This window comes from Cryptomeria japonica, chromosome 11 (assembly GCF_030272615.1).
Source record: "Cryptomeria japonica chromosome 11, Sugi_1.0, whole genome shotgun sequence".
Lineage (NCBI taxonomy): Eukaryota > Viridiplantae > Streptophyta > Pinopsida > Cupressales > Cupressaceae > Cryptomeria > Cryptomeria japonica.
The window spans coordinates 164,578,651-164,599,472 of record NC_081415.1 but is presented as its reverse complement, the minus strand read 5'-3'; the positions used below and the strand labels follow the sequence as shown (position 1 = coordinate 164,599,472).

General features: G+C 34.2%; 1 protein-coding gene across 2 annotated transcripts in view; it reads left to right on the top strand.

Annotated features, from left to right (window-relative positions):
- Positions 1 to 20,822, top strand: part of LOC131032489 (30-kDa cleavage and polyadenylation specificity factor 30) — a 34,376-nt gene that overhangs the window by 11,107 nt on the left and 2,447 nt on the right. For both annotated transcript variants that reach the window (XM_057963491.1, XM_057963490.1), the window contains exons 2-5: positions 5,444 to 5,842; positions 13,205 to 13,367; positions 13,574 to 13,684; positions 14,337 to 14,405. In XM_057963491.1, coding sequence (XP_057819474.1) covers positions 5,444 to 5,842; positions 13,205 to 13,367; positions 13,574 to 13,684; positions 14,337 to 14,405 — 742 coding nt within the window. The remainder of the gene's footprint in view (positions 1 to 5,443; positions 5,843 to 13,204; positions 13,368 to 13,573; positions 13,685 to 14,336; positions 14,406 to 20,822) is intronic.

Genomic DNA, 20,822 nt, shown 5'->3' with positions numbered 1-20,822 from the left:
ATAAAATGAAATTTAATAATTTATTTAAAATGAAAGTAATTAAATTAAAATTTTTAATTACAAAATTTATTATAGTTTGTTTAATAGTTTATTAAATTGTTTGTTAAATGAAAACAAACAAACTAATAAAAATATAATTTTTCATTTTTAAATAATAAAAGTAATTTCAATTTTGCTAGTTAATAATAATTATTATTATAAATATGAATATTTTTTAAAAAAATTATATTTTTATTAGTTTGTTTGTTTTCATTTAACAAACAATTTAACAAACTATTAAACAAATTATTAAATAAACTATAATAAAATTTAACAAACTAATAAATTTTTTTAAAAACTATAATAAAATTTAACAAACTATGATAAATTTTTTAACAAACTGTAATAAAATTTATAATAGAAAACCTACAGGGGAAGCCCGAAAAAATGGAGGATGCGCTGGAAAGAATGGGTGCTGGTCGTCGCCCGTCACCCTCCTTCCCTGGCACCTACCGTCTCGCCTCCTCTGTGCCGTCGTCGCACCTCCTCTCACCTTTGTGCCGTCGTGCCTCCTGCCATAGCGCCTCCTCTCACCTCTGTGCCGTCGCGCCTCCTCTCACCTCCGTTTTTCGGTTTTCCTTTTTCACTGTGCGTGGCGTGGAATGGTTTCGCGTTTTTTATACTTTTGGCTTTGCTTTAGGGTTTAAAACGTTAAACGACATGGTTCGACCCTTGAAAAAACCCTCAAAATTTGTGACTGATGCGGATTCGTCAAAAAAACCCTATGGAATTGCCATGTCTACACTGGATGCGTCGAGAATCATGACTCCAATAACGGATACGTTTCAAGAGGAAAAAATCAGTACCCTGTCCGAATCCACAGGGATTCCAGGGCAAATCTGAATCCGATACGTATCATATCCGGATTTGGGGGGAAAATGTGAAGTACCGGTAACTTAGCATATGCATGATGGCCACACTCAAAATATCTAGTATAATTTTCTTGGAAATTTTTATACCATGACCTCTTTGTTAGTATCCTCTCATTTCATTGTAATAAGAGTAATCACCATGAGAATAAGAGTCATCTGTTGTCTGACTCCACCATGGGGATCTTGTTTTTTATCCTTTTTCTTGTTTTCTTAACTCTTCACCTATGCCAAAAAGCTTTCATTTGCCTCTTAAGTCTCTTCATTGTACACTTTTCTTCTTGACATCTATCTAGTCTTTTTTTCTTCAAAGCCAACTTATGTGTTCTTTCCTCATCTATAGTCTCAGCCATAGTTCAAAACTGGGACTTTACATAAACTTGTCAACCCAAAATATTGACTTGGACTTAGGACTGGGCAAAATAAAACTACATAATTACACAACAAACATAGATTAATGCAGGAAACACACAAATAATGAATTTAGAGAACACACAAGTCTATTTTGATTATGAATTTTTCATGATTCAAATTTACATGCAAATTTCAAACATGTTAGCTATTTATTTTTAAGTTTCAAACATTGTATAATTGTGTAACAAACACTACAATCTAAAGCTTCCTCTTGTTAATTTTAGTCTTTTAGATTGATACAATACTCAGAAAATAGAAATTTATCTTAATTTCCAGATTAATATTAATTGCTGTTAGTGTTAGGAATTTCCAGAATTAAGCAAAAGTAGAGAAATGAACAGAATGAACACACAACACACAAGTATCCTGGGAAAACCTCCTAGGAGGAAAAACCCAGCAAGAAAGATCCTCAGATCTGATTATGATTTAAACACAATGTTCTGATTACAACACTTATCTCTGATTGCTGTCGAAACAGCAAGTTGCCAAGGTGATGTAGAGTGATGCCCTAGCTGTAGATGACCAGGACACCAATCAGCAGAAGATAACTTCAACAGGCTGAAGCAGCATATAACCAAATGTTTGTTGCAGTTCACCAAGGAGCAGATTCGCCAAGTGTAGGAGAGCAGATCGCATTTAGGAGCAGAACAGATTATATTTTCTAATTGTGTGTTTGAATGCATGACTTGCATCATATATATATCTTCTTCTTGGCGGTAGACCTCTAGGTTGGCTAGCATTATTATATTTTATTTATTAAATATTTCCTTAACACGTTTCATGAAGGGCTCATTAAGTGACGTGAGGTATAGGGTCTGCCATATTTGGAGGGTGGCGTGTGAGAAGGGGCCCAGCCCTATTGGAGGATGGCATGTGAGAAAGGGCCCAGCCCTAGAGGGTGGTGTGTGAGAAAGGGCCCAGCCCTAAAGGGCGGATTCCAATGTTGCCTTAGGCAATTGGAATCCGCTCTTCACCCTAATTAAAAACTAACACATCTTACCCCTCCATTTCCTTTGTTATTGCTGCTTCTCTCTCAAATTCAAGGAGGTCTTCATATTTGAACATTACATTGACATCTTTGACAGTTTAATCTTAACATGGTTTGATTTCATCTAAGTTGATGGCATCATGGGAAGGCTCTATCTTTGTGGTTCCAAGGTTGAGGTTCTACTAGATGAAGACAAGGTCATTGAGGTGCTTTTGGGTCAATTTTATTCTCTTCTTAGTGTGAATGCTCTCAAATAGGCTCCAATTGTGCTCACACCCAAAACTGCTATACGGCTGCAGCAAAACATGGATAGCTAACCTTTGATGGTTTGGTGTTCTAGCACAAAATATCTCCCACAATAAGTATGCAAATAAAAGAATAAAAAAAATATATTAAGTCAAAACTCTCTATTATTAAATTAAGAGCTAAAATTGCATTTATTGAACATGTGTTTGATTAAAGGAATATTCTCTTTACCTAGCTGCTTGTTTTTACTCTTTTGAATGTATAAAGATGAAGAAAATAACCTCCCATTTCCACCTTTATAGGCTACCAACTCATTAGAATTTTGTTTATAAGGCCTTTGTCTGGTTTCATTCTATTGATGCATTTAGAAAGTCTCTCCATTACCTCCTCGTCAATGTTAAAGTTATCAATGAAGTTAAAAAGTTGGTAGTTTAGTTACTACACCATGCCATGTGCTATTTGATGGAGTTGGTTTGTTCATTTACAATCGATGATGTGTAAAATGATATGATTTTTCACTTGTTCCTACCATAATAATGTAAAATAGCCTCCTTGGCCCTATTAACAATGGCATATAGATAACACAACACTATATTATGCCTAATAATCAAACAAAAAACCTCGATTGAAGGCAATGTCAGCAAAGAAAATGAAAAGTACCAGAAATTTAATAACAATAACAAATAGCAATTAAAGAATAGTGAGTACAAAATTACTTTTGAAACTTACATTTGTTACTTGCCTTGAGTACCACCTTCACATTCTTATTAAACACCTCATAAAAAATTGCCCTTGTGGCATATTCCCCTTTTAAATTTTTGAATGTGGAGAGTCCATCTAGGCATTCCTCACAAACATTTGCTTGAAAGAAGTATCATCCCTATGATGTTTTGCAAAGTGAAAGTATGTGGTAAATATTGTCCATAGCTACCGAGACGTAGGGGTATTGGTATTGATACAAGATTGTGAGTGCCAATCAAATTAGGGTATGCAATTAAATGATTAAGGAGACAAGTATTTTATTTGTAAATGTAATCAATAGAAATCATGGGTACACGGTATATGTTTCTATGAAGGATTTTCTTCTCAACTACAATTCTATCACTTCTGACTGCACAAACTCTTTGCTTTTTGTGTGCTCTATTATCAATTAAGGATCAAGACTAATGAACTAATTAAATAAATAAAGATTTATTTAATTAATAGAGGAAGTGGGATCAATTAGGAGAGATTATTTAAATAAATAAAAGTATTTATTTAAATTAGAAAAGAGCTAGAAGAGGATAAATGAATTAATTAAATAAATAAGAATTTATTTAATTAATAGAAGACTTAAGATAAATCATAAAATAATTAATTAAATAAAAATAAATAAAAATATTTATTTAATTAGACAGGACAATCTTAGGTGTCTACAGTTCCAAAAATTGGTAGCTGCCGTCCCTGCCTTATGATGTCTTGCTGGTATCCAAGCAGCACCTTTAAGTGACAGTTCTGCCCGTGGAACACTGTGAGGAACAAAGAAATTAGGTGGATAATGTAGATGACTAGAACTATTCTCGATGGAGGAATTCCAAATCTGTAGACTATGAAGAGAAACTGTCAACGATGAATAAGGTGTGGCTTCAGATTCATCACATGATGTAATTGCTTTAGTTGTCCACTTCCTTTAATTTTTCTTCTCCATTTAAGTAGAAAGTAGGGCATTCATTTCTCTCTATGTCCTGCACTTGGCTACATTACTCTACAACCCAACCAATAATTTGATCAAGGTGGCATTTCAATCGATTGATTCCTTCTTTCATAACAATTTTGCAACATCTATAGTTTATGTGCCTTTGATTGCACCTGGTATGCCATATGCTTCCATAGAGGGTCCTTTCTGCCACCACCTTGCATTGCATGCTGTAGTTTTTAGACATTAATCTTTTTTTCAGGAGCATAACAGCAGGGTTTTCATTCATTTGAAATTTGGAAAAGAGAAAGAAAAAATATTACATAATAAAACAAAACAAATACTCAACAATGTAAGATCAGGGTTGGAAAGAATAGAAATTTTTAGCAGTTTAGCAACAGCATTTTCATTTTTTATGGCCTGGAATCTAAAAAAGAAAACAAAAGGAATTAATTTACGAATGAACACAGACCATTGATTAAATTTGTAAACTACACCAAGTATTCAACAGTGAATTCGCTTTGCTCTGTTTGGCATCTGGCAAAGATGATGAAAATCCCAAAATGATGTTTTTGCAGGCCTGTGGTGCCTTTTTACCATCATAGAAGTCTGCAAAATTTGCCTATTCTTGATGAGAAAATTGTAAATTTCTTCCACTGACTTGATCCGTGAGTCTCTGGCAGAAAAATCGCAACTTGAGCAAGAACTTACTGGGTTTGTAACCCTAGACATATATATATAGCTTTGTTCAAACAATCTTAGTTGCTTATCTTAAATTTGGATCTATACTCAATAAATTAGCTGTGTGGCAGCACATTTTGTGATCTGTTTGGAATGCCTTTGTAGTTTTTTCCAGCAGATCATTAGTTGTGCTGATAATTTATTTTGACTTTTTTATTAAATTTTGTATCAGGTTTCTGCTAGTATCTTGTTGAATAGTATAGCTTATCATATTCCCTTAGAGATAATTACAAGAAGGTTCTGATTAAGAGATAATTCTGTATAATTTATTGAAACACCATTCTGGTCTTTGGTTATGCAATGACTCCAAACATTGATTAAGAATATTTCTTACATTCATGCTGGTGATTAAGATTTTTGTCTGTCACTTCTGCAGATCAAGCTCTTTCTACCTTTATGCTGGAGATTTAAATATTTGAAACCTAAAAAGTAATATTTCTAAATGAACATTTAATTTTTCTGTCATAATAGGTATAAACATGGATTCTGTCCAAATGGACCTGATTGTCGATATAGGCACCAAAAGATGCCTGGTCCACCTCCAGCTGTAGAAGAAGTTTTCCAGAAGCTTCAGCAGTGGGCGACAGTGACAAATGGTTCCTACCCAAACAGATATCCTCAGCATAGGCAAAACAATTATCATCATCAAGCAGAAAAGACTCAGCCTTCGCCTAATGCTTCACAGAGACCGCTAGGAAGTTCACCTTCAGGTGATGAGCCTAAGAATCAGCAGCAGCAACGGACACAACGTCTGCCACAGCATCAGACAAATCAGAGTCAAGGGCAGCCAGTGAACCCTTCAGCAAATGGATTCTCAAATCAATCGAATGTTGGATCTGCTGCCTTGCCGCTGCCACAAGGACTTTCTAGGTTCGTTGACATGACTCAGTGCATGGTTGTACTTCTATGGGACTATTGTATTGCAATTTAATTCCTAAGTCTGTGATGTATGTGTACTTAGTTGTTTGTTGCCTTTCCTCAAGTGATGTTGGGGGTGTGCCATTGCTATTGGCTGTTAGAGTTATAATGGTGATCAGTGTATACATTTCAGCTTCAGAAGTTTTAATATGTACCAATTTCAATTTCTGTGCTTCATTTCAATGTACATGGATATCAATCAATAAGAAGATATTGCAAATTTTGTTGTTGGAGCATTATAAGCTTTTTCTTTTAAATAATAGCTATGCAGCTACTGATTCTGATGTCTGAACTTTGTATGTATGAGTAATTTAGTCTGTTGCAAGAAGTTTCTTTTATCAGAGCAACAGAATTGATCCCAACTTATTCTACTATATTGACAATAACTTTGGGCATTTAGGGTCTGTTGTAACCCATGAGTCTGCTTTTGGTCTGGAGAGATCTTCATTCTGTAGGAATTTGATCACATTATTTAACCTGTATTTCCTTTCACTAAAGGAGTTATCTCAAAGGTAGAACAGACGTGTTTTTTGTAATTGGGTGTGGATGGTGATAAATCATTCTGCTTTTAGAAGTTCTCATATAAATCTCTTAAATATTGATGATTTTAAGGCTATGTTAATAATAGTTATGTAGCAAGTATTTCGGACTATTAAATAATGGGAGTAACATTATATGATTATATCATGCTATCATGCATTCATGGTAGAGAAAGTCTTCTGCTTTTTATAAGTAGCAGTGAAGAGTTATATTTTATGCTTCTTTTCTCTTCCTTTGTGTCCTTAAAAGTATTAAAGTTATTAGAGGACAATCTAAGACTATTTCGTTGGCCTTCTCTGGTGCATTGGTTTGTATTTGAGCTAGTTTCAGTAACAGATAGCTTCATAATTTGTACTTCAATTATGACTTATTGTCATTAGTGGTCAAAGAGCACTGCAGGCGACAGCACAGATCTGGGTAAAGCATTCATGTGCAGGGAAGCTAGGTAACAGAAGTTTGGGTTTTGGTGGAAGTTGGTTGAACTTTTGGTACTTAATTATACTGTTAGCAATAGAATTTTTTTTTTCAACCTTCTGTTGTGATTATATGAGAGAGGTGGCTATTGCATATCAGTTTTCGTGAGAATGTTGACAGTGTTGGAGCAATAGATGCATTTTTAGAGTACTAAATATTATATATGAAATGAATAATGAAAATGCTAATACTAAAGGCAATAATGATAAAGATGAACATTTATTGTTGAAAATTGAGAGTTAGGATCGATAGGAAAACTGTGATGAAAGTTTAAACAACAAAAGAATATATAGGTAGCCACATTTATTTCTTCAGCTCATTCTCTGTTATTGAAAGAATGTGTCTAATCTAGTACTGCAATTTGGAAATGGTATTACTGAAGGCGGTAATTATAAGGATGAACTTCACAGTTGAAAGGTGAGAGTTCCGACTTATAGGAAAACTGTGGTGAAAGTTGAAACAACAAAAAAATATATAGGTAGCCACTTTTATTTCTTCAGCTCATCCACTGTTATTGAATGAATGTATCTAATCTAGTAATGAATAATGAAATTGGTAATACTGAAGGCAATAATTGTAAGGATGGACTTTTACAGTTGAAAGGTGAGAGTTAGGATCAATATTAAATAAGAAAACCGTGATGAAAGTTGAAACAACTTCAAAATATATAGGTAGCCACTTTTATTTCCTCAGCTCATCCTCTGTTATAGAAAGAATTTGTCTAATCTAGTATGAATTATGGAAATGGTAATACTGAAGGAAATAATTATAAGGATGAACTGTTACAGTTGAAAGGTGAGTGTTAGGATCAATCGGACATATGTGATGAAAGTTGAAACAACAAAAAATATGTAGGTAGCCACTTTTATCTCTTAAGCTCTTTGACCGTTATTGAAAGTATGCTTCTAAATTTCTAATCTAGCAATCACGATCTTCTTAAAATTGGCATAGCCTCTTCCAAACAAATTGAGACATTACTAATGCATAGGATTTCCCCAAATTTCTTAATTTTCTGGACAGAATAGAGTATCTAAAATCATTGCCATTATTGAATTTCCTACATTTCTGGCAATGTTTGTTTTGTGCTGAAGAATTGATAATTGATGCAGAAAATCTTGTTCAATTTGTTTAGTAATGCTCTTGTTCGGTTCTCTTTGAGGCAGTCCCAATGAATTGTAGTAACATTTAGTATTTGGATAACATGCCATGTATAATGTTTGAAAAGCTTTGGTTCTTGCTTGCCCTCTAATTAAAGTTCATGGCATGTGATATTTTGGTTTTTGCAAGACCCACATGTCTAGAGCATGAATGCATCATCCAAGCACATACATATGTTTGACCACATTAAATAAAAGATTCTCCATAGGAGAAATGTTGTAGACTTTGAATGATCTTAGTGTAATGAGGTTGCCTCTTGCCAATATAAGGTGTGCTTTGCATTGGCCCAAGCCTTCCAAATGCCTCGGGATATGAAAATAATCAAGTCTTAACCAGGGTAGATGTAAGCAACAGCACTTATGAAGACTAGCCTTTTCAAGCTGTGTGGATGTAATTTAACTTCGCAGAAGTACTTCACAGATTTTTAAGAAAAACTTCGTAGAGATAACCCCGGGATAGTAGTAGTGTCACCTTGCTGATATTTAAGAAAAGGGCATAAAATATCTTTGGAGGTTGAAATTTAAAAGATGTTAGTTCATTAATATGCTAAGTTCGTTTATGTGTATGCGGTTTTGGTATACCAGTACAGTGAATTTTTTTTCCCTTGGGTATGACATGTTTGTGTACAGCTGTATTTATGTGTGTAAATAGCAGTGATATTTGTGTATGAATGTAATTATGTATGTGATACTAATGATATTTGTGTCTGTATGTATGTGTATATGCGTGTGTGTGTATGTATGTGCATGTGTGTATGTAACTAACAATGACATTTGTGTATGTATGTATGTATGTGTGTATTTATGTTATACAAGGACAATGGTATTTTATCACACACACACACACACACATACATACCCACATTGTGTGTGTGTGTATGTATGATATAATATTGTATTTTATAATAGCAATGACATTTGATTAGGAGTGGTTTGCCTGTGCAAGATGAATGCTAGGGTGTTTGTGGATCAAGCGGTGAAGCGGAGATGCTTGGAGTAGGATTTTGAATAGGTGTGACAAAACATATCTACAAGGGTGCAAAGGCATGAAAATCACTGATTCCACTCATCAATCTTTAATTGCAAGCTTTCATTCATTTGGATGCATAAGCTAGTTGGGTGGGTGATAATATTATAATAACAATGACATTTGATCTTTAATAGTATGATACTTTTGATAGTCATAAAGATAATTGTCTAAGTTGTTAGTTTAGGTCTCCACTCCCAGATCCCCTCATTGTAATCAAGTTTCTTATGAGACAAGAGATCCCAGTAATTAGCGGGGTTGAGGGCAGTGCCTGTTGTGGGGGCTTGGGACAAAGCTTTCAACGGGGTTGATGAGCAGTGTCCTTGCCCCCAACAGGGTTGAGGGCTAGTGCCCCTCATGAGATTGGGGGCAGTGCCTTTAGTACACTCCCTGTCATGACATAGGGTGGGGTCGAGGGGCAGAGCCCCCATTGCCAAGCCTAAATTAATGCCTTTGAACCACACAAACCTTAATGGCGCACACCATTTTCACAAATTTATCGCTTAATGGCAAAATTAAGTAGTTCACAAATTTTAGCCTATAAAAATGTTTTTTTATAATTTTCCATAATCTTTTTTTGTGGCATTTTTCTGCATTTTTCGTATTTTGAAATTCTGGGGCCTTCTAGAGTGGATTTTGCTCCTGAATGCTTAGTGATGCATTCTTGTTGAACCATTTGCCCAAATGTGGAAATTTCTAGATAGGATTTCCTTGTTATATATATATATATATATGTATGTATATATATATATTTACGCCAGTGGTATCCCCGCGACCCAGCCCAGCACCCAACCTGCCCTACCTTGGGCTTACTTTACTGCCAAGTTGGGGTCAGGAAGGGGCGAGCTGAGGCAAGACTAGTCCGATGTACCAAGCCGCCCGCAAGTCAGGTGCATCGGGTGAGTCCAGGCTTCGGAGTCGAACCTGAGACCAATGGGGAGCAAACACACGGCCCAAGCCAACTCCGCTACCCGTGCGGGCTAAACCACGGGATTTCCTCGTTATATTGATTCTCCTTATATTAATGAAAGATGCTTCAGGAAGACCAAAAGAGCATAGTTAAGGCATAAAACTAAAACTGGGTCTTATCATTCCATTATTTTTTATTTGAGCTATTGATTTGGTATCTGTCCCATTGAGCTCTATGCAGGATCCAATATCTATTAAGCTTTCAAACCTAACCTGAATCATGTTTATATCTGGAATCGGCTTGAATTTTTGTTCTTGCTGTAGATGTATGGTGTCTGTCAATTTGACATAGCTACGTGTATTAGATCCGCAGAAAAGCATTTCAGGGGGAGGGAGAAGAAGTATTGGCTAGACAGCCATTTGATATTTTACATAAAATGTTCATTCTAAAGCATTTTCACTTGCCTAGCTAAAACTTTCAAACCTTCTGATTTAGTGAGAGAACTATAGGGCCAAAGTAAGTGCACAGCACTTTTTTCTGGTATTCAGATAATTTTTACCAATCTTGGACCTGGCAGGCTGATTTTGGGCTCAGACTTAGACTCAGCAACATATTTGGCAGTTCAAAAATAACATGATATATAATTATTTTTAACCAATTACATGCCTTTTTTTGCACTCTTTTTTAATCAACTTTAAAAACATAAACAATTAACCAATTACAAGCTAATTTGATTGTATACACAAGTATACATTGAATAAAGGAGTTAAAAAGGGCGATTTGAGCTGAAGGAAACAATATTTTGAATATATACATACTCAAGTGTTTTTGGTGTACAAAACTCATTGATTATGTTATCAGTGGAATAAAAAACAAAAATGATAAAATCACAATATGGAGTCGTCATACTATGTTAGAGAGGAACTTGTAATACTAGGCCTAGCAACACTAGCTTTATGGTGGGTTGTGTGCTTGCATGTCGGCATTTTTTAAGATTGGTATTGACTCAGTAAACCAAAAGTACACTTATAATTCAATTATTTGGGAAAAACTTGGGTTATTAAAACTGCTGAAAATTTCATAAAAATAGGAAAAAACACATTTTGTTATTTCAAACCAAATAAAGGAAATACTCACTGTTTTCCATCTGGGGCAGCCCTAAACAATTTTTACCTTTTGCTTTTCAAAACTAGAGTAGGGGTTTTGGGGTGGTAGCTCTCAGCAGAGTTGAGGGGCAGCAACCCTCATGGGATCCTCATGATATTGGACAGGCTTGAGTGGTGGAGCCCCTGCCATGAAGTCCATATTAAGGTCTTTCAGGACCTTCATGGCACAAGCCATTTTTCATAATTTATTCACTTTTAACTAGAGTTACCAGAAGACATGTATCCTGACCCTTGGTACTTATCTCCCATACTGGAAAGGTGTCCCTGTCTTGAAGACCTATATGGGGATGTCTCCAGACATTAGGAGAGTTCAGATGAAGTTCTTTGCATCTCTATGCATTTCCTTGAAGCATGCCTTGAAAATTGGGAAACATTCTAAGGAGGTTTCTCAGATATATCATGTGCGTTACACCAACTTTTATCCAAGTGCTTATATTTGGTTGACAAAATCTGAAGAACTAAAAAAATATACTTAAGAGACTTGTATGCTTAATTTTTAAACATAAAAAGCTTTTTTTTTTTGGTAGCAGAAATTTTCCTTACCAAATTTGGTAATAGTATGAAGAGAAACAACCCTAAGGCTTAAGATGTGTACATGCATTTGATTTATATCAATGAATGGAAACTATAGTCATCTTTAAGGACCTCCATAGCATGTTTTTAAAAACAGCAGCATTTAGCTCCAAGTTTCTGTCTGCCATCTCCAGGGGATTATAGTTTAATTAGTTTTTTATATTGTAATGATTATCAAATATCATAATAATTAATATTTGCTTTTGTCGACATCTATTTTGATACTTGAAAGTCGAGAGTATTGTTTTTGAATTAATAAGAATGTTAGTATTTTACTTTCTTTAAAGTTGCGTATCCATTGTATAATTTATTTTTCTAAATTAAAATCATATTTATAATTTGTTTTAAATTTTTCACCGTTTTAAGTACCCATCTCCTGTACCGTTACCTGTCCCTCTCCTGGTAATTCTGCTTTTAAGTAAGCTCGAAGAGTTAAACCGTTCAAAGAACTTGCTTTAAAGTAAGCTCCGAGATTCCCATGTAGGTCTCATTTGGCTTCCCTTGCCTCAGGCCTTGTTGAGTTTTCCAGGTACCTGATGAGTCCTGTAACTATGGATCAAACTTATCAGCTTACTGTTGGCACCTGGACTTGTTTTATGTTGTATGTTATTTCATGTTGCAACAGCTCTAGTGGACGTCTTATTCTTTTCTAGGGTGTTTTTTGCAATGTCACATTGTTTTCTCTGATGAATAATGTCTTACCTGTTTAGTTAATGATCTTACCAGTACCATATCTTTTGGATAGAGTAATTGGGATATTTTTATGTTTAACAGTTGAAATATCAAATATATATTTCTCAAGGCAAGTAGAAATGGTTGGCGTCTATTATACCAGTTTTGATATTTAATTGAATGATTGAACTGAACTGCAGTTAATAAACAGATAATGGTTAATTAATTTCTTTTTGTATTTAAAAATAAATTTGGTGCTTCTTAGTTCCATGTAGTGTTAAGACATCAGTTCAGGATAGTCTTCCTTTTTTGATAGAGTACTTGGGATATTTTATGTTTACCAGTTGAAATATCAAATATTTATTTCTCAAGGCAAGTAAAAATGGTTAGTGTCTATTATACCAGTTTTGATAGTTAATACTTAAACTGCAGTTTAATAAATAGACAACGGTGAATTTATTTTTGTATTTAAAATTAATTTGCTGCTTTTTAGTTCCATGTAGTGTTAAGACATCAGTTTATCCGTTGCTGCTTTCACATTCATTTTCTTACTTTGGAGATACTTGTAAGAAGTCATGGAGTTTGAAAGAGACAATTAGATAGCACTTTGTGCAAGTAAATAATATATATATTTTTGATGACGTTCTTTATATGAATATGTTTGATCATCAGAAGATTGATTTTTGTGGTCATTCTTTTATTGGAATGTTTGCTATATTTTAGATCATTTGTGTACAAGGATGCGAGATAAGTATGTGAGATTGATTGAGAATATGTTAATGTGAGGAACTTCAGGTATTTTGTTGTGAAGAGTAGCAATAAAGAGAATTTGGAACTTTCTGTACAACAAGGAATGTGGGCAACCCAACGAAACAACGAGGCAAAGCTTAACGAAGCCTTTGATTGTTGTGATAATGTTATTCTTATATTCTCAATCAACAGAACTCGTCATTTTCAGGTAATGTTATAATAATAATCAGGTGATGTTATATTTAAAAATTTTCACCCTTGGTGAAAAAAATTGAAGGCCACACATTCTATTTTTTTCAGAGCAAGCAAGTGTTAATTTATCTCTTATTCTCTGTATGTAATATAAATGCAACTCTTTAACGATGCATTAAAACTAACCATGTTTCCTGTGCCAATTGTGGTAATTCTGTACAGGGATGTGCAAAGATGACTTCTAAAATTGGAGGATTTGTTGGTGGAGGGGGTTGGAAGCATGCACATGGAGCCGCACATTATGGTCGAAACTTCAGTCTTAAATGGTTGAAGGTAATCCTCATTTGCAAAGAATTGGATGCACATTGAATATTATAGTAAGGAGGGAATTCACTGATGACGGGTTTTCATGAACATTTTTAAATGTTTTCTTTTTGCCCAAGATATGGCACTAGAGTTAAGTAGGGATGGCACTGTTGTACTGTTGAAAATGAGTAGTTCTTTTGAAGTATGAATAACCGTCAACTGCCATTGTGCTGAAAGTCTCCTCCCTGTAAACTTTGAGACTGTCTTAACAACTTGATCAAATTTCTTTTTGCAGCCTAAATATATGAACAATGATGGAAAATACAGCTTAGAATGCCTTTTTCTAACGTTTTCCATTATTCTAATTAATTTTCTCAAATACAATGGATTAACCTATATTATTAACTGTGTGACCATAATTGATCTAATAGAAGGAAGATGACATATAGTATTTGTGTACTAATAATGTAACATTCAAAAATATGTGGAAGATGACATATAGTATTGACATACGTTGGGTCTAGGTTTTATAATCTTTCAAGTGATCTCTTCAGTAAAATACAGTAGTTACATGTTAGAGTAGCTTTTTGAATGTTTTTCTTTGTTTCTCTGATGTTTGTTGAATTAAGACTAATAAATTTCCACTCGAGTTCTAAATTAATTTGTTTCTTCTTTGCAGCTTTGTGAATTATCATTTCACAAAACTCGGCATTTGAGGAATCCATACAATGAAAATTTGCCTGTAAAGGTAGTTGCTAGTTTCCCTGAACTTAAATGCCTTAGATATTGCATGCTAATCGTTTTGATATTTTGGAGCCAGCACATTTGGTGATCATAGGTAGTCTTATTATAATTTGAGAATGCTTGTTATCTTGTCATATTAATGCATTATCCAATATAGGTGCAAGATAAGATATTCAAAATGAGGTGATGTCTTTTTACATTACGCATTTTGTGATTATGACAGCATTCTTTATTAAATTGCTTGAAGTTTCTGTATCAATGCATTTATTATCTTATGTTACCTGCTATATGTTGTCGGGAATAATTATTATGTTATGTTGTCGTCGGTAATTATGGGTTACGACAGTCAGTTAGTCTTCTCGAAGGGCAGTTGGACGTGACGGTTGGTCGCACCCCTTCGGGTATTATATATTGCATACCTTTCCTTCAAAGTAGGATCATGATAGTCGTATCTGGGTGTGATGTTATAAGCACTTAATGTACATGAACTTTTGAATTAATACAGAGACTGGTTCTTTAATATATTTCCATTATGTTCTGTGCATTTACTTTCTGCATTTAATCATTTACCCGTATGTGGCAAACACTATATTCTATCTGACCCTACTTCATCTCACAATTTACCTCAAATTTGATCTCCTCTTTATCCTCAATTGAGTATTGCATTCTTGAGTTGCATTAATGGATGCCATTATACTTTACAAAACATGTCAACAATAAAGATGATGAATAGGAGGCACACATTTATTGAGCTACCTATCCTTTGTGAGTGATTTATTTTTTGTGTCATATATCCTGTAAAAAGTTGAATTGATGTTGGCTTTGTCCAAAAAATTATTTCCGGTGTTGTGGGTTTCCTGCTGATTATGATTTGGAGGAGATATTTTTGTTGATTCCAGTAGAGAAGCCAAAGAGGCCTGTACATCTGGATCATATATATTGAGAAATTTTTATGCTATTCAAAATTTCAAATTGATTCCATTTTGTTTATGATACTTCCAGTGAATGTTTGGTAGCAGATAATGAAAAAAATAAATTCATCTTTTTTTCTCGTTGTGCTCAGATAGAAGTAAAGTTAGCTATGGGTACATGGGTATGTTGCAGCGGTATGGCAAAAGTTTTGGGTGGGAGGGGAGGGGGCGCGTGTCTCGGGTATGCCCATACAAAAAATAAATAAAGATAATAAATATATATAACTTATGTTCACAATACCACACATTATGTATATGAATAGAACTCCTTAAATATTACAAATATGAAATTATCTAGGCAACTTAGACATTACAAGTTAGGATCAATGGTTTCTTGTCTTGCTTCTTATTGCGTTGCCCATGTTGACTTGGTGGTCAACACCTCCTTGGGGACTCGTGACGTGGCCATCTCCCATGGGTCGGGTTAAATTTGGCATTTGTATTGGGCGTTGATAGTTCGAGCTCTTGGTGCAACAACAAATGATTCCAACAATTGGTATCAGAGCCTTGGGTCACGAGTTTGAGTCTCCCTTCAGTGGATGTTGAAGGCTCAGTTAGTGTTGAAGGGGAGATTGTTGACTTGGTGGTTCACACCTCCTTGGGGACTTGTGACATGGCTTAATTGCCTTCCGTGGGTTGGATTAAATTTGGCGTTTGTATCTTGTGGGTCGGGTTATATCTGGCATTTGTATCGGGTGTTGGTTGTTTGAGCTTTTGGGGCAACAACAAATGATTCCAACAACCCTCTCCAATCTCTTTTCATCTAGTGCTGCAAGGAGGGCTATCATTGAAAAATAAATTGAATGAATGATTCAATAATCGGATAATTACATTGAACGATATACACACGTATATATAGAGGTTACAAGATGATGTTCTATAAATAGAACTAGTCGTTAAAGTGAAATCATATAGGCTAAAAAGCTTAAAAAGATAAATATAGCTTAAAAGGCTAAATAATAAAAAGCTAACTTAACAAGCTAAATAAGTCAACTAAAAAGCTAAATAGCTAAATAAGTCGACAACTAAGATGACTGCTAAAAATAGAAGATATTAATATTATTTTAACACCCTCCCTAATGGTCATCATACTTGATACCCTACAGAAGACACTGCAGGTGTTATGATTACAAATGCAAAGACCATCTGCTGCTATGGAGACCCTCTCAGGATCTGCAAAATGTAAATGACTAAGAGTACCAAAAGTCATCCAAGCTAATGTAGCCTTCACACGCGAATTAGAGATTTGGCACACACGGATTACTGAAGCTTGAAACCATGATTTTGAGGAAAAAATCAGGAAACCCTTTTGCAGAAGATTACCAACTCCAAAACCAACTGCAAGATACCACGGTTGTAGATGTTCGCCTTGGCAGGTGCGACCCAAACTAACTGCAACAAGCACGATTTTGAAGAAAAAACCGTCAAACCTTGAAATAGGAACCCTCGAAAAGAGAATTTATGATTTTGAGGAGAAAATTGAAAAACCAAGAAATCTAAGGTTACAAATCATATTGCTTTTGTGGATAAAAAATGGTAAAACCCAGATAATTAAAATCTTACGCTAATATTGCGGATTACAAATGAGATAATTTTTAAGGCAAAATTATAAACCATGTGAACAATTTTTTAAGGAAAAACTCGTGAAAACCCTCCCATGATTTTTTGTGGAAAAAATCAGAAAAACGACAGACAATTTTTCAGGAAAAAATCGTGAAAACCTTGGGACCTGTAAGACAAGGTTTGGCCTAAATCAATCTGATAAAGGTAACGATATTCATATATCGTGAACATGCATTGTTTCGAGGTGTTGTGGCAGCTGTTGAACTTTTGATTGTGTTCCAACATGATGTTGGTCAAAGATGCCATCACGGAAATCGAGGTTGAACGAGGTCAACCAAGTGAAAGCAAGAGACAAGAATCTGATTTAAAAAAAAATCAGAATAGAAGCAGCCGCTGAATTCTATTTTTTACGAGGTCTTCATAGTTCATATATTTTAGTGAGATTAAAATGAGATTAACCCTAGACGAGAATTCTGGCATGAATTCCAAGGTGCAAATTTCAAGGTTTGGAAGAAACCCAAAAATTAAATTTTTTTGCAAATTTAAAACCTAAATTTTTTCTTGAAAATAATCAGAAAAAAAATAATAATTTGCAGAAAATAAAAAAATATCTCTGATTTTTTTTGTTAAAAAACTAGAAAAATATTGACGATTTTTTTTTTCCAAAAATTAAAAAAAGCAAAAAAAAATTAGGGGCAGAAACCCTAGGTTGGATGTACAACATAAACGACGCCCAAAAGATACCAAAATTCCCAATGTCCACAGAATTAACAAAAATCGCTGACTTTTTAAATTCCAAGACAAATTTGATGGCACAAAATTTGAGGCACGGAAAACGAGGCATCCAGAAAAATATGAGACCAACCCAGAAAAGCTCTCGAAAAATCCACTAAGAATTTGAAATCAGAATGCAGACCCGACAGCGCAAAAATCGAGGCACGAAAAACGATGCACCCAAAAAAATATGACGACGACCCAGTTGAGGTCTTGAAAAACCCACGAAGAATGTGTAACTAGAATAAAATTACGACTTGAACTGAAGGGTCAAAACCCTAGTAAAAAATTGCAGAAACCCTAGGAAAAATTTCAACCTGCAAAAAAAAAATCCGCCCAGGAAGAGAAATAGAACCTGCTCCTTTTTTAAAAAAAAATCTCTTCAATAAAAACTTCAAAAAATTTTAATAACAAAAACTTTCGAAAATTTTAATTTCCAATGCTTTGATACCATGAAAAATAAATTGAATGAATGATTCAATAATTGGATAATTACATTGAACGATATACACGTATATATAGAGGTTACAAGACGATGTTCTATAAATAGAACTAGTCGTTAAAGTGAAATACTGAAAAGAAAAAGCTAAATGCTAAATATAGCTTAAAAGCTAATTAACGAAAAAGCTAAATGAGTCAACTAGAAAGCTAAATAGCTAAATGAGTCGACAACTAAGATGACTGCTAAAAATAGAAGATGACCATTATAGAAGATATTAATATTATTTGAACAATCATCTCTCGCTTGACCTCTTCAAGAGCTTTTGAACATGGCTCGACATCACGACAAGGAATGCCTGCAAGAATGTGTTTGAGGCGATTAATGCCTCCACTATGCTTCTTCATGCACTAGGTACAAATAATAGTCCCTAGTATTGGTCCCATTATACCATGTTTCCAAGCGGGGTCACGACTACCAGCAAGTTGATTTGCACTTGCTGAGTTTGAATCAGATGCACATCCGGATGCCATGTGATGATTTATGAACCTGCAACATCAATAGCAACAAAAAAAAATATGAGCATAAGCATAGAGCTAAAGCTGTAAAAAAACATCTAATAATGTATGAATAAGAATAAAATTAATTTATCAAATATCTAATTTCAGTTATTAAAAAATAAAAAGTATATAAAAATGAATTAAGATACATGAGTTTTTGTTTAAATTTTAAATATACTATTTTAAATTTTAATATAAAAAAATCTTGTGAATAATAATATATTATTATTGTGAATAAATATATTATTTACAATAAAACAAATTAAATTTAATAAATGTAAATATAAAAACTCTATTCATGTTTTTAGTGACAAAAAATTAATATGGAGTTTGCAATCTCCAATAATAGAAGAAAAAAGAAAAAAACTGAGTCTTTTTAAACAGAAAATAAATAACAAAAAACAATAATTAAAAAAAAATATAAAATATAAAATCCGTGTTTCTTACCTGGTGATTTCTCCTGGCTCCCAAACCCTCATGCGATTGTGAGAAGAAGCGTTTGCTGACATCGAGGGCAAATAACAGTGATGTACGATCAATTTTAGGGCTCAGTTGTCGATATTTCTCTTGCACCTGCGTTTGGTCATGTGTTATGCCTTTTAGATGCATGGTTTTAGATTTTAATGGCCATTTTTTCATGTTTATTCATGCTGAAAACCCTGTGAGTTGCACAAGTTGCACGAGTGGGGAGAGTCATAGGCGAGCCGCAAGTAATCTCGGGAGTTGCTCGCGATTGAAAATTTCCTGTGAGTACTTGCCGGCTTGGCAAGTACTCGCAGGAGTATGCAATCTATGAAGTGCATACAATGCATGCTTGGCCAACTCCACATGAAAGTTAAAAAGAAAAACTTGTGAACATAGATTTCGGGTGTGATTGAATTGTTTCAGCAAGTTTGGGTTAAAAAATAACAAACATGAAACATACTTTGGTAACATGCTAACATCAGGGGCTGTTTTGATGAATCTTTAAGCTGGCAAGCTGAATAGAGGTTGTCACTTTTCAAGTCGGTCGAGTTTGTTGAATTCTGGTTAGTTTTGTAATGATTGGATATGATAATTCTATATTATTCTATGTAGGCAAAAGTTAAAGCAAGGTGGTTCAAGTAGTTGATTCTGGCAATTGTGTTGGCTAGATTAGGAGAAGCCTAATTGAAGGGTGAATTTTAGTTGATGTTAATTATCGCACTCCTGCAGACACTTGTATGGCTATCATCCAAATATTATTTACGAGGCATAAGGGCATCTTTGTAATTTAGACTGTGTGATACTAATCCTATCTTCCATATTAGTTATCTGGATTATTTTTGTGATGTTACAACATTGTATGTATGAATATTATTTGGGAAAAGTATTATTTGATGTAAATGTAAGAATATAGACCTGGATAAAAAATTTGGTGACAATTAATGGTTATGTCTGAATCTTTGTAGAGTTTTACATATATTATAAAGTGGTTTAACAGGTGAGGTTCTGTGAGAAGATTCAATTGGTTGAAAAGTGCATTGATATCTGGAAGCTAGTGGAGCAGATTCTATAGCAAGAGGGTTGGGTATAAATTTTATTTTGGAAGTTTGTTTTCCTGTGTGTTTCAATAAATTATGGAATTGATGAGGTAACTCTGTATTTTTATTTAAAAATCAAAGCCCTTGTCCGAAGAATCTATGAATTCTCGTAATAAATTAGTTGTAAAATATAAATGAGTTGCTTAAGCCAAAGATATTTCTTGGGCCTCTTGTCCTTTATGGGTTGCAAGTTGACAGTTGCATGCGTTTGGCTCTCCAGTATGGCAATTTTTTCAGGACACCACTCATATTCTTATATTTGTTATGTATTTTTTCTGATTTAAATCCTCTTTTGATGTCTTACAAATACCAATATCTACAATTTGCTAATTATTTCAAAAGCAGCTGATAAATTCTATTCCATATAACACAAAACTAGCTCACAAAATATGAACTCTCAAAAATGTGCAAAATATTTGCGGTAGTGTATCATATCAACAATAATTGACCAAGGTGTTGGTACTGGTTACTATTTCTCCTTTCCTACGCCACAGAATATTTAGAATGTATCATACAGTATTATTATCTACAAGACTTGCCATTATGGATGTT